The sequence below is a fragment of the Pelecanus crispus genome, chromosome 6 (assembly GCF_030463565.1).
Source record: "Pelecanus crispus isolate bPelCri1 chromosome 6, bPelCri1.pri, whole genome shotgun sequence".
NCBI lineage: Eukaryota > Metazoa > Chordata > Aves > Pelecaniformes > Pelecanidae > Pelecanus > Pelecanus crispus.
The window spans coordinates 27,672,913-27,687,309 of NC_134648.1; the positions used below are offsets into that span (position 1 = coordinate 27,672,913).

Below are 14,397 nucleotides of genomic sequence, written 5' to 3' on the forward strand. Positions count from 1 at the left end.
TCAACACCAGAAGAATATCATAATTGAAAATGGCATTGTTATCGAAGCAATTTGTATTGGAAATAGAGGGACTCTGTCCCTAGGATGGAAAATTTTACATGCAAATTCTAAAATTAATGTTGGGGGGTTTTTTTGTTTGTTTGTTTTTTTTAAATTAATGCTTATGTACTTGTAATAATGCCTTTATGTAATGAAACTCGGCAAACTTGGGACTTAAGAGGAAAACAGAATAAAAATGAAATATTCTAAGTATTGTACAACATTTAAGGTACTACACCCCTCAACCAATGTGACATTCTGTAAGATAAAAATCCTTTTTTGCTTGTCCTCAGCATTTAGTAAAGTTTGAGTGAAAAGGTATATTTGTCAGCATGACCTGAAAATGAAGTAATGGTGACTTTTGTCAGATGAATGACGAGACTGAATTGTGGTCACTCTGCCGTCAGTACTGCTGAGTGTCCCTCAGTGCAGGTAAAAGGCTGTAGCTGATGTTCGCTGCAGTGCCGTGGAATGGTAACAGGTGTGGGGAGTGTGCAAAGTGTATGGAAAACAAGCTCCTTGCAAATCTAGGCCTGTCGAGGCAGATGCAGCTCTGATATGACTGACAAATTTTTTGTCACATTGGCTGATAATAAATAGACAGCTAAGAGGGCAACTGATTAAATGAACACCTGACTGGAAAGTTTTCACCCAAAGAACCTACAAAAGTGTAAAGTTGGAGAAAAAGTAGCTACATATATATGGGCTAGAAATCAGTAGCAATTTAAAGACTGTTTTTCCCTTTGTCCTATGAGTTTGCAAGGACCACTCCCATAACTTAAAATGTTTGAGAGCTACTGGTGCAAGTCTGAGCTCATCACTCTGCATTTCCTGTAGAATCGGTGAAAAGAAACGAGTACCTCCATCTAGCCTGCATTAGATATTTATTTTAGGGTGAACTAATTCATCCCTTCAGAGGTACCCTTTTTTCCTCCACTGAGTATGAAGGAAACACAAGGTGACTAGTAGAAGCTTAAATGACTGATCTTTGGTCACCGAACTGTCTGCTCTGAGTTCCTACTTGTTTTGCCATACTGGTACCTGAACACAGTGAAGGGTACATGGGCTATCTCACAAGGTTCTTGAGAAATAAACAAAAATTAATGAGCACTAAATGCTCATTAATTTCATAATTGAAACCAATGTTTCAATTATTTTTCTTGGGCAGATAGTTCTTATAGCTGGGGCACTGACCAGACACAACTTCTGCCTGCTGAATGGGAGCAACTCATTTCTTACTGTGCCACAGTTTCCATGTCTATGAGATTAATACAACAATATTGTCTTAGATAAAATGCTTTGAGACCTATTGTTTAAAACTGCTATGTAAGTAACATTTTTCATGGCAATATTATTAGGTAGATGCTGAGATTTCTAATTAGAAAGTTAATGTCTACTTTGAAATCAAAGTAAAATACAAATATAAATAATAAAGGAAACTGCTTTTTATAGGTTTAATTTAATCTGAGAACCTTCAAAACATTTACAAATATGTATGTATCCTGGCTACATAACCAGTAGATTAACTGGCTATTCCCATTTTACAGCTTTAGAAACTGTGGTACACAAAGGTGAAGTCTTCACCATCACTCAGTAATTCAGCTTCAGGGCAAGGTCTTGAGATTTGATTGATTTCAGGGCAAGATTTGAGAAGGTCCTGTGCTTTGGCCTTTATTTTGCTTAGTTCAACACACTGCCTTCCCATACTTTCTATTTGAGAGATACAGTAGACATAGGTATGTGTAAAAGGAATGGAAGCTTTACTTTGTATTTTGAGGTCATTATTGAATCTGTGCGCCAAAGTAGGAACACTGTGCTTTGGGTGAGACTGGAAACCAAGGGTGTAATCTTTCGGTTTTGAACTCAAAATATGAGCAGTGTCTTAGGAAAAAAAATACAACTGCAACAGATGAATCTATGAGCAACAAAGATGTCTTATGCAAACATTTTGAAGTTTTCAGAGTGCTTATGATGATAAAAAAAGTCAGATCTTATATGTAAAATAGCAGAGAGAAAATATCACATAAGATGTTGATTTTAATCTGGAACCTTAGAGTTTGTAGAATCATCTTGCTCATTTTAAGTGCTCTCTGGATTTAGGGGATATGATCTCTGCTCTGTGTCTTTGGCTGAGTTTTGCATATATTCTCAGCCGTAGAAGCTGGGTATGGCAAGAAGCCTATCAACCCAGCAGTAATGTCAGCAGGCTCATGACTGCATGTATGATATTAATAAAAAGATTAAAAGCTTTGAAATATTATAGGAAAAAAACAATGTTTTTCCTCACTCATTCTGCATCCATTAAAATAAACATTGTGGTCCAAGTGTCTGCTGCTGGGAACATTTGCGTAGATGGGATGTTTTTGCATTTTCTCCATCAGCCAAATACTTTTGCCCTTTCATTTGTATTTCTCTAAATTGCTAGTTCTGAAATTCAAGAAAGTAGTCTGTGATGGAAAGTTCCACAGACGTTTCATCACGTTTGTTTCAGACAATTGAAGAAACCATTTTGTCTACCACATAAATGGTATAAAAATGTATAAATGCATTACTGTTAGTAAATATGCAACAAGCTACAAATTGTGTGTGGTATAGCTTGGTTCCTTTTTAGGTTTAGTTTTATAAAAATGAAAAGTGTATTTTAAAGAACATAATTGTAATTTTATTGGTAGTGGTTCCTGGAGCTAAGTTGCTGATAGTCTTGCAATAAGATGCATACTATAAGTCTTATGGGTATTACTGCAATAATCATCTTTGTATTTCAATTTGATACTATTAATGGACAACATTGATATAAAACACTGGGGATAAGGAAGTTGAGTATCCTGTGGATTACTGTATCTTAAGAAAGTGTTAACTTTAAAAAAATAATTAAAAAAATCTTCAGGGGCAGGGTTTTTTGCCTACTGTGCCTTTAATAGTCAGCACTGATAGGAATGGTTTTTTGAACTTCTCTTTAGGTTTTGAATTAATATGGCTTCTTGACGATGGACTTAATGCTATTTTCCTTGATTAGCTAGAGAACTAATTCATGATGGTTTTAGTCTTCCATGAATTATCTTACAACATTTTGCAATGTTATTTCCCAAGGAAGTCTAGAAATTTAGCTCAACAAACCCATCTTAACAAAACCAGGCTCTAAATAATGTCCTAGAAACTAATACTCTATTTTGTTATACATAAGAGGAATTCTGTGCATTACTGTAGACCAATATAAACATTGTAATGTAAGTAGAAAGTACCTGTTTTGAACAGATAGTTCTAAGTTAAAGCAGTTGAAATGCCTGGACAGACTTTTTCAGTCAGCCATTATTGAAGGAATTTTGGTAATAAATAGATATAACATGCTTGATGATGTTGTTTCTGACAGTTTTTTTGAAACTTCAGATTCCAGCTAAGTTCTGCCGTTCTGTCTTGGAGACTGAAAAAGTACTTGTTAGGCTTCCATCATCCATGTTCACTTAGTTGAATTCATACAGACTACTATAGACCAATTAGAATGAGCATCAAAGAAAGGATTTTATAAAACATCAGGTATGAGTGTTGAGTATGGTGTATGGGATTCTGTGCAACTGCAGGTACCTACAGAAGAGCATGTTTAGAGATGTTTTCTGCGAGTTTTTTATTGATCTTAGTCTACCTTGCACACCTTCTGGAAAGGTTTTTCCTTTTTGCAGTTCCAAGTGGGCTCTATAGAAGTTGTAGGAAGTCTGAGCTTAATCTGAATTAATACTCTGGTGACAGGTTATCAGCAGTCATGAGATATTCCTGGCTGTTGTTACTGAGGAAGTAAAACAAGAAAAGCACGTTTGTATGAGCGTCTTTGTATGAGTCATCAAAATGCCATTATTTTAGCCATTAAGTGGATCTTTTATAAATTTAATTTGTCATATTGCTCTTACTGGCAAGCATTCAGTTCTTGCCATCAAGAGTGTACACTGTATTTCCAGCTCCTGCTTGTTATCCTTACCTGCTGCTTCCAATTGCAAATGCAACAAACCGTCTGCATTCAAGTATCACTTGCTATTTTTGAACTTCATACTACTTAGAATGGATGTCCCAACAATATTGGTTAGCTCTGTACAGCAGCTGTATTCTCACTTTCCTTAGGTTGAATGTTGAAACTGGAAATAGATTATTAATAATTAGAGCAAGTGATTTCCTGTATAAATACGGTTCTGTCTTCTGACTAGATAGATAATAAGTATCTGCTGCTGAAAGACCCCTTCAGATGCTATTAACTTCCCAGTTTCTCAGAAGCAAGGATACAGAGACTGATGCTATTTAACAACATGATGGTGCCATTTCTCTTTTCAAAAATACACTCCATAGAACTATTACTCTCTATTACTTTTAATGATCCCTCTTTTATGTATGATGTAACAGTTCATTTATTGCTGAGAAACAGGGCTGGATTTCAGACTAAGAATTCATTTTTATATATAAGCATTTTGCAAGCTTATGTTAATTACATCTTTGTTACAAACATGTGATGGCAAGCCTGGGGAGATGTGGAAAGTGAAAGGGCTTTTTGGTGTGAGAGGCTATTCCTTTAGGTTATAATGAAGTTGCCCCTCTTGTGAATTGTCCTCCCTTCTCTTCCTTACGTCTTTCATGTAATTCACTGGGAGCTGTAGCTGAGAAATGGATGTTTAGAGGATGGGGTTTTTTGCTGCTCTTCTGTATATGAGTGCTTTAAATGGGAATGCAAGTATGGCACTTTTTTTGATCCTGCAGTTTGTGGAAATCATGTTGAAATCATGCTTGAAAAATTTGCTGTGTGATGCCGACTTGCAGGATGGTGGGATTGTGGGCTGGCCAGAAATACAGTTATGTATGTGGTTGTTAGGGATTGTAAGCCCATTAGAAGTGGAAGCTGCATTTGGAAAAGTTGGGGAACTGCTGATTTTGTGTTTAGAAGACCACATGCTGTTTTCTGTGGGCAGCTCGTGCGATCAGTGCATCAGTAGTCCTAAATAGCACAAAGTGCCAAGAATGCCCCGAGTCTTGTTGCCAAAGAGCAAGTGCAAGTGTTATTCAAACACTTTTCTCTCGTAATTATTTCAGTACGATGTGCAGTAGGAGGTGCCCATCATTCTTTTCAGACTCCATATATACATAGATTTTTATACACTCTAGAGAGCTTTATTTTCATATTTTACCTCTGTCTTCTGCTGCATCATAGAAAGTCCTCACTGGTTTTAAAAGAAGGAAGAATAATTCCTAGTCCAAACATGCATTTTTACTTTTGTATGCTTAAACGTTCTCAAGCTGTCTTGTAAGACTTCATCTGCCTTCTTGTCTTGGGCTCCTTGTGTCTTTGTCATACTCTGTTAAATGATGCAGTGCCCTCTTACTGTAAGATTAAAGCATGTGCTCTTACCTTGGTTATAATAAAGTCTACTAAACTGAGAATTGCCCCCATATATGTTTTGCTAGTGCTGAGGTTTCTCATAGCTTTCCAAGCAGTATCTGAAAATTCGGAGTGTGGTATTACAGAAGTGGCAGACCCTGTCTCTGACTTCTCTTTAAGCCACATTCCTCCTATGTGTAAAAAATAAATTTATTGGCAATAAATTAAACTGATTTTCCCCAAGTTGAGTCTGTTTTGCCCGTGATGGTAGTTGCTGAGTGATCTCCCTGTCCTTATCTCAACCTACGAGCTTTTTCATTATATTTTCTCTCCCCCGTCCAGTTGAGAAGGGGAGTGACAGAGTGGCTTTGGTGGGCACTTGGCATCCAGCCAGGGTCAAACCACCACAGTCCTTTTAGCCCATGGAGGACCTCACGCTGGAGCTCTTCTTTTGTGGTCTTTAAAATAAACACAGACAGTTTTGAGCTTCCTGATGGATTCTAAAACTTTGACTTCTGAAGTAGCTGTTGTCTTTTTTTATTGACTATATATTTCTTTTGGAGTTCCTGCAGCAGGGCTAATTTCAAATATTTGGATCTCTGAGTGGAGCCTGCTGTTCTTTGTGATAGTCATTTTTGTCCAGGCTGCCAAAGTAGCTACCCAGGTGTCATTGTGTCATGACATCTCCCATGCGCTTCCATCTCTGTAGGTACTGCAACCTTCAGTATCAGATCAGCCTCTAGGTAGCAAGTAGACTTATGCTTTCTTTCATTTTGCATGCTGCAGAACAACTGGTACTCTAATGTCATATTCAAAGTTTCTCCAAAATGGTAATACTTTCCATTCATTAATTTAAGTCCAAATTCAGAAACTTTGTGTTATGTTTCTCAAAGCACAAATATTTTACAGTAATGTACCTCTTTTTGATAATTGGTGATTTTGAGAGACTTTCCAAGACCTTAGTAAATCATGTGGATTTAACAGGATTTACTGACATCTGAGATGCATGCTGATTATAATTAGATTACAGTTTCATTTTTCATACACTTTTCATTACTTTTTCTTCTGTTACCATATTTTTATGCAAGTGGCACGTCTGTTATTAGGCTATCAAACAGTTGATTTTCCAAAGAGCTAGAAGTTTAAAGCATCCATGCTTGCTTGCTTTTTCTGAATTATTATTTTTCAATCCTAGTGACTTTTCAGTTTCAATTTTTCTTTCAGTGCATTCCTGCACTGAAATAAGATCTTTGTTGTAATTTGGTTATCTTTTTTTGTATGTGTAGCAGATGTTAAAGGAAGAAAAGCCTGAATAAAAGAGCACTTAACATGAATAAAATGTAAGCTTTGTTGATACAAATTTACAAATGCATACATACCTATGGCAATTCTGATTGCAACTGAAACACTTGTGACAGTGGAGTCTTTTGGGGATCTAGCAGGCTGCTTAAAATTGTTTGATACTGATACTGGGATTATAGTTAGATAATTATAGGCAATTAGCTTAAGGTCTTTAAGTAGCTTGCAAATGTTAAAACAGACTACAATCTTTATGAGGCCATGATATGTGTCTTTGTGAGGTACCTGTAATTGTCTTATAAATATGGATACTTGCATGTTGTATGGTAAACGAGTAAGAAAGCAGTGAGTTGACTTGAGACTACTAATTTGCAATAAACAGTTCCAGTCATTGAGTGTTACTGCCTCCTGAGGTTAGCATGACTAGTAAGATGAAAATTTTGGAATTTCAGTGGTTTCCTACTGGAATCATTGTTTCAGATTATGGTTCAAGCAGGGGATTTCAAAGACCTTACAATGCTGAGAATAAAATGAGCTCATTGCGCTGTAATTGGAATCCATGGCTCTTGAACATTTTTGTTGTGGCCCCAAGGCGCTTGCTGTATCTCCCCAGCTGCTGGCTGACTTCCATTGGAGCCCATCAGTAGTGTGGTTGAATCCTTCTGACTGGCTGCTAACCAATATTACAAGCCACTGCAGCGTGCATTGGTGTTTGGGGTGTCGCCTCTTGTCTTCTGCTGGAAGGGAAAGAGGTGAGTAAAACTGGACAAGAACATGCATACATGTCAAATACAGGCCATGGTCTACATGACCACCCAGATTTAGATGTAGATTTTACAGACAATTTTTCAATCTCACAGGAGAAACCTTGGGGTAGGAAACCGAATACAAATTTTGCCTGTAAATATCACATTGTATTTCTTCTCCTTTCTTTTGGCCACCCATGCATGCCAATCCTTCTTTTTAAAATACAGCTCCAAGAAAAACTGACTTTGAAGACTCTTGGTGTGGTTTGGAAAGATGGCTTTGTTTTCCCAGTGAAGTAGTGTTTGGACTCTAGTGTCTTTAAGCAGTGTGCAGCTCTGTGTTTTATTAAAGTGTGTTGTGTAAGCTGTTAAATCTGAGAGGCCCAGTGGCAATGAGGATGTGGACACTCATTCCTGGGAGCAAATTTTACTTGTAGGCGTTCATAAGTTCATAGAGCTTGAGGTAGAAGCGATGGTAAGATCATGTGGGCTGACCTGTAAGTCACGAGTCACTACATCACCTTTCTTTTCAATCCAGAGACTTCTGCCTAACTTGAGCGCATCTTCTATAATAATACCCAGTCGTATTCAAAGACAAGGGGTACAGAATCAGCTGCTGTCCTTGTTAACTTTCTCCAGAAGTTAACCACTGTTACTATTAAAAATGTCTGCCTTATTTATACTTTGAATTTGCCTGGCTTCAGATTCCAGTTGTTTTTTGTTACGTCTTTCTCTAGTTGGTTGAAGATATGTGGCATTTTTCTTCCTGTGTAGATACTTACACATGTTAATCAAATCTACTTTTTGTTCCGTCTTTTAATAAGCTAAACAGATTGATCTCAAAGTTCCACATTTTCTCCTGCCCTCAAATAACTTACTTGGTTCTTTCCTGCACCATTTCCACCAGTGAAAAGAGCCTGGCTCCGTCTTCTTTACACCTTCCCTTCAAGTATTTGTACGTATTGATGAGACCCTCCCTGAGCCTTTTCTTCTCTAGGCTAAACAGTCCCAGCTCTCTGCACCTTTCCTCATAGGAGAGATGCTCCAGTCCATTCATCATCTTGGTGGCTCTTTGCTGGACTCTTTTCCAGTATGTCCATGTCTCTCGTGTACTGAGGAGTCCAGAACTGGACACGGTACACCAGGTGTGGCCTCACCAGTGCTGAGTAGAGGGGAAGTATCACCTCCCTTGAGGTGTATCCTTATACACATTTTCAGTTGACACAGAGATCAACTTATAAATTCTCTAAGCAGTCACTTCGTAGTTGATTTAAAGTATTTTCGCTTATTTTCCTGATCATATACTATTGTCATCCCCTCCATTTCACCAATGTAAGAAACTCAAGCGTTGATCTATACTACAAGGTACTTAAGACTCGTTTTACAATGCTCTCTTTTCCTTCAAATTTTCATTAAAATACATGTTTATTGTGAAAGCTGGAAGAAACCAACAAACCACATCTGCACTTGTTTAGCTATTTGTTTAGCTATTAAACTACTTCTTGACTAATTGGTGCTTTCAGGATGTGTTGTACTGTAATAATGACTACTGTTAAGCTTTGTGCTAGAAAATGTGTATGGTTAAATATGTGCATTTAGAATTAATGTTTAATATTCGGTCCTTAGCTGTGTTTCTTTTCACTTGGTGCTCTATACGTACGCCTACAGTTATACTTTAGTAGGAATAGAATAGGATTTTTGAATATATGCAGAAGCCTGCAGAAACTGTTAATGTGACACTTAAGGTGCTATATTTTAAACACATAACAAGAAATGGAAATCTAATCTCATTGTAGAGTGAATTGGATCCAGTTTTGTATCTACAGTCTTTTTTGTTGCTAGTTAAAGTATCATTTGACTTGTGAATTTTCATGATTTTGTACTCCAGTGCTCTATTCTGCTTGTGAGGGTGCTGTAGGGCACAAGTAGAATCCTTTTGCATTTATCTAGCTTAATTTATCACTGTCACCTAGGACTTTGAAGATGAAAGAAATGACTCATACACAGAATCTACTCCCTAACTATCAATAGTGATTAACATTTTAGGTGTATCTAGATTTTTAACTGAAATAATAAAATTTATTTTTCTCAGCACTCGAATGAACTAACATTCATTTTCAAATTCTGTATGACTTGCAGTCAGTGCTTGTATACTGCCGCTTCAAATTCTTTTCAGTAGTTACAGATGAGTAAAATATCTTTTCTTGCTGTGTGTCCTAACCCAATACATAGTATCACTGACTCTTGTATGTGATTATTGCAGACTGCTGTTTTAGGCAAGCTATCCCCCATATAGCTGTCTGTGAAGCTCTCTGTAGAGAGCAAGAGAGGGAAATATAGCTGAACTTCTGTCTCTTGCCTTCCTATGCTTACATGTTTGCCTAACTGAAAGTCAGGTATAAATTGGCCATTAAGAAGCTTTTGTTTAAGATGTGAAGAAAAAAAGAGTAAAGAGAAGCTAAGACAGATGTGCAGACTTGTTCAGAAGTAAAGTATAATATTGAATTCCACTTCTTTTAATTTTTCTGTCTAGATTCCCTCTGGCCAAAGATTCGTGTTCCCCTGAAAGTCGTTAGGACTGCAGAAAACAAACTTAGTAACCGCTTCTTCCCCTATGATGAGATTGAAACAGAAGCAGTGTTGGCTATTGATGATGATATCATTATGCTAACCTCAGATGAACTCCAGTTTGGCTATGAGGTAAGAGAATGTTTGTTTGGTTTTTTTTTTACTGTCTCTTAGGCTGCCCACTTCAACATTGCATGTGTATATAAAGTGGAGGAATCACTGCACAATCTGCTGATTCAGACTGTTGTAGCTCTCTTTACTGTAACAGTTCAATGCTGACTGAAATATTTTTACAGATAGTCATTACTTCATGGAAAAAACTGCCAGCTAACAGAAAATTTTCGGTCACTGGTACAGTAATGCCAAGAGACACCAGAAAATGTTGTGTAATTGGTGTAATGGAAGCAGTCTGGAGACTGTGAATTGCGTTCTTCTTAACAGTTTCAAACAGTTTTCAGACAAATCGGAAGTGGTATCCACGTTAACGTGTCTTGGTGGGCAAGACAAGTTTCAGAGATCGAGTGTTGGGAACAGAGGAGGCCTCTTGAGGACATGCCGAAGTAAGGTGGAGTGCAATGAAAAGAGGAACTGAAGAATGCCAAGGAGGGGATGCATGTACTATATGCTTGAATTGGCAAAGCTTCAACAGCTGCTGTTGTAATGAGGGTATCAACAAAAAGAAAGTTTGTCCAAATCAGTTACCCATGGCAGTACAAATAGGTGAAAGTCTTCATAGGCATTTGAGTTTTGTTAAAAAGTACACATAATTAAAGCAGCACTGTTGTCTTCCTTCCAAAACTTTGATTTGAGTGAGTTAATTTTTGTCTTCCATTTGTATTTGAGTATATGACACAGTCCATAATCTGACATTACTGTTACACATGTGTATTTAAGACAAACATGTTATATTTGTAAATAAATCAGGAACATTAGAAAATGTAGTATCATATTTTAAGAAAGGTTTGAGTCATTTAGTCATACCTGTACCTGCAATATCAAGGGCAAACCAACACCAGGCTTCATACATGAGAGCTAGAACATGAAACTATTACCTAAATTGAGTGAAATAATGAAAACCAATTTTCTAAAGGGTAGAAAGCAAACTAAATGTGATAGTTATCTCATTTATAACAATCTTAAGTGCAGTTGTTAACACAAGAAGATATTTTTTAAGAGATGTTGGAAGTATTTCTTTAATGTGAATACATATGTTGTAAAATATGGCTCTTTCTCCCTCTCAAGTGAAAGAGACTGTTAGCAAGAAACGAGCTTTTGGACTCAAGAAATGACTTGTGGTAATGTAGGTATGCTGATGTAATAACAGAGATGTTAAGTAGTGGAGACAGAGTTTAATCTATCATGCGTGTCTCCGGAAAGGAAATACTTCCATTGCCAGGTTAAAAGTAACGGGTTAGTACATGAAGTGTGAAAGATGGAATGAAGAGAAGACAACTGAAGGAAGGGGTTTTTTTGGCCACGTATGCCTTCTCTCTACTCCGTTCTCTATGCTGAATGTTTTAAGCACTGCACTGCAACAGCAGAGCAATCAAGGGTTGGCAGTTCTGCAAGCTGACTTACTTTTGTCTGTGGTGGTGCTATAACTACTAGTTTTGAGGGTGAACTGATGGGATGAAAGATAGCAAATCCATAAGGTGCATGCTGTGTAAATCCTGGCTCCATTTGCAGTTTGATTTTCCTTTTCATTGAGCTGTCACAAAGTAAATAAAAATAAGTTTTGTAAAAACCGAAGTGACTGTGTAAGTAGTTCCAAATGAATCTCTGCTACTGGGAAAGCAGGCTTGGAGGGCTTCGAAGCAGAGATTCAGACTGCAGCTGAGTGTCAGCTGTGTCAGCCAGAAGTTGTGAGAAGTAGAGCTGTGGCGCTCATGTGTCTGAAGCATTAATTTAAACATCCTCAATGGAGAATATCTGTAACTTCACATATATTGAGTCTGGTCTTTTAGGAAGGAAAGGGTTATCCCCATGGGAAAAAAAAAAAAAAAAAAACCCAACCACAAGACAAAGAGAAGTTGATGTGAATTCCCCTGTAGTCAGTGTGATTAGGTGGCAGTTGGGACTTACAACTCTTCATCCCCAGGTCTAGCTGTTGGACTGTGCTGGCTAATTTATTGGCCTTCTGTGGACCATATGCATTGGTTGCAGGGACTGTCTGGGTAATGGTCCTTATATTCAGTGTGTGAATGTAACTGTTTGGACACAAGATTGTTTAGTCTGGCAGACTAAAAACTATTGCTTCTGCAGTTTTTTGCATTTTATTACAAATTCTATTCCTTTTTTATTCTGGGAATTAGCTTACTACACAGCAGATTGATGGAAAATTAAAATACCTTGTTGAGCAGATAGCTGAGACAAACCTGTGGGTAGTTTGAATCCTTATATTTTGAGATTGCTTTTTTCCCCCCCGTAAAATAAATGAATAGAAATGTCTTTGAATACAGAAGCAGAGTGGATTATTTTATAACTACACAATTTTCCTCATATAGAGGGTGGGTGATGTAGTTCCTGCTCTCTGGCACAGAAATCAGGGGCTGGAGATTGATCTTTCCTGTCCCTGAGTGTCTGTGACTTGCTTGACAGGCCTGAGCTGGCTCCCAGATGTTTAAATCGTCCTCAGCCTGTGATAATTTATTTATCTGTTTATGTGTGTTACCAGAAAAGTATCTCTCAAGCTCTTGACTCATTTGCAGGGGAATCCAGAGGGAACAGTAGCAGCATATAATGTTACTAGAAAGTTTTCTTTTAAAAGTATGTCTGCTTCTGCTTTGGTCATAAGAAGGGCCGGAAACGTGACATTCAGTAATTTTCTTTTCTCCTCCTGACATCCTTGAGACTTTACATTTAAACATGTGGCAAAACCCCCTCTGTCACAGACTTGTCTGAATGTATAGAGCAAGCCTAAAAAAACCAGAAAACTTTGATCTCTGTACACTTTCAGCGATAAAAAATTACAGTAACGCTCAAAGTGTCAGACATTTTTTACTTGTTAAAAGTGAACTATTATGGTACAGTGATTTATGACATTGCGTAAATCTATTGGAGCAAGCAGAAAAATAGTCCCTGTGTGCTGCTGTATTAAGGTAGCAGAAGAATACTCATGAAAATCTGACTTTGAAAAAAGTATTTCTGTTAAGTTACATGATGAAATCACAGGTGTGACTTGGGGCACTGGGGAAAAAAACTGTTAGGGCTAGACAACTTTTTCCCTGCTTACTGATCTTTGTTGTTCACAGAGGGGGTATCGGAGAGACCCAAGAACAGGAGTGAATATTTAGATTATCATAGTCTTAAATTAAAGCAGAACAATTGGATGCTCCTGAAGTGTTTGGTGTTTGAATGCCGGACTGAAAGCATGCATTGTAGTGTTCCCACCTCTGTGTCAGCTGGCCTCGGGACAGATGGCTTAGCATTTCTGTCACCTTGAAAAGTTGGGGATAACAGTTTCCAAGTATGAAGTTCATGAAGATTTCTTATTAGGTACTTATGCAACACTTTGTCCTTACAAAGATAAAGTATTTTTATTACAGCAATAATAGAAATAATCTAAATTGGGATTATTGCTCTGAGTGCATGTTTTTTGTTCATAGAAAATATTGTTCGGTGCATTGCTAAGTTTGTGGTTTTTCTGTTGGAAGCTTTTTGTCTCCTGCTAGTAGATGATCTTTTTTGTCTCAGAGCTGTTTTTCAGTGCTTCACGTCTCTGGCATTCTTTTAAAAAAAAAAAAAAAAATCAACTCTCTGATGAATTGCATATTTCACTAGGCTAAAATCATCATAAAGTTTGAATGCCTTCTAAAGAAGAATTCTTCCATACCCATTTTGACTGTTAAAAATGTATTTTTCAGCATTCCTTTATAGAAGGAATAATATAACTCTGCTTACCAAAAGACTTCTCCATGGGTAACTGCTGGCCATATTCAAAGCTCTTCTTCAAATTGAAGTTATTTTACAAATGGTGTGCCTGTGAAGTGTCGCTTATTTTTTAATGGGCTTTGTGCTTACATTTTGCTTTGTTTTTTAATAATAGCACAAGCCATCTCTTTGAGGACCAGGGGAGAAGTAAGAGTGGATGGGGCTCTGGGAGGAGAGAAGGAATACTGATTGATGGGGTTTTCTTTCATTTGCAGAGGATAGTCAGTGCTTCATTCTTACATTTGCCATGGTAGCTTTGGAAATGCTGATTATTTTTCTGTTTATTTAATTTAAAAATTTTCTAGTTGTAATTATCCAGTTCCTGAAGTTGCATGTGACTTTTATGCATTAAATTTATTAGACTATAATGTTGGAGTATATTCTGGAAAAGGAAGTGCTGCTCTGTCCTCTGGCTACACAGAGAATGAGCTGTGGCAGCTGTTCTGATCGCAGAGCACAGCA

At 37.4% G+C, this 14,397-nt stretch overlaps 1 protein-coding gene across 1 annotated transcript in view; it reads left to right on the forward strand.

Moving 5' to 3' along the window:
- Positions 1 to 14,397, forward strand: part of EXT2 (exostosin glycosyltransferase 2) — a 79,492-nt gene that overhangs the window by 53,292 nt on the left and 11,803 nt on the right. Inside the window, exon 10 of the mRNA XM_075713241.1 lies at positions 9,971 to 10,137. Coding sequence (XP_075569356.1) covers positions 9,971 to 10,137 — 167 coding nt within the window. The remainder of the gene's footprint in view (positions 1 to 9,970; positions 10,138 to 14,397) is intronic.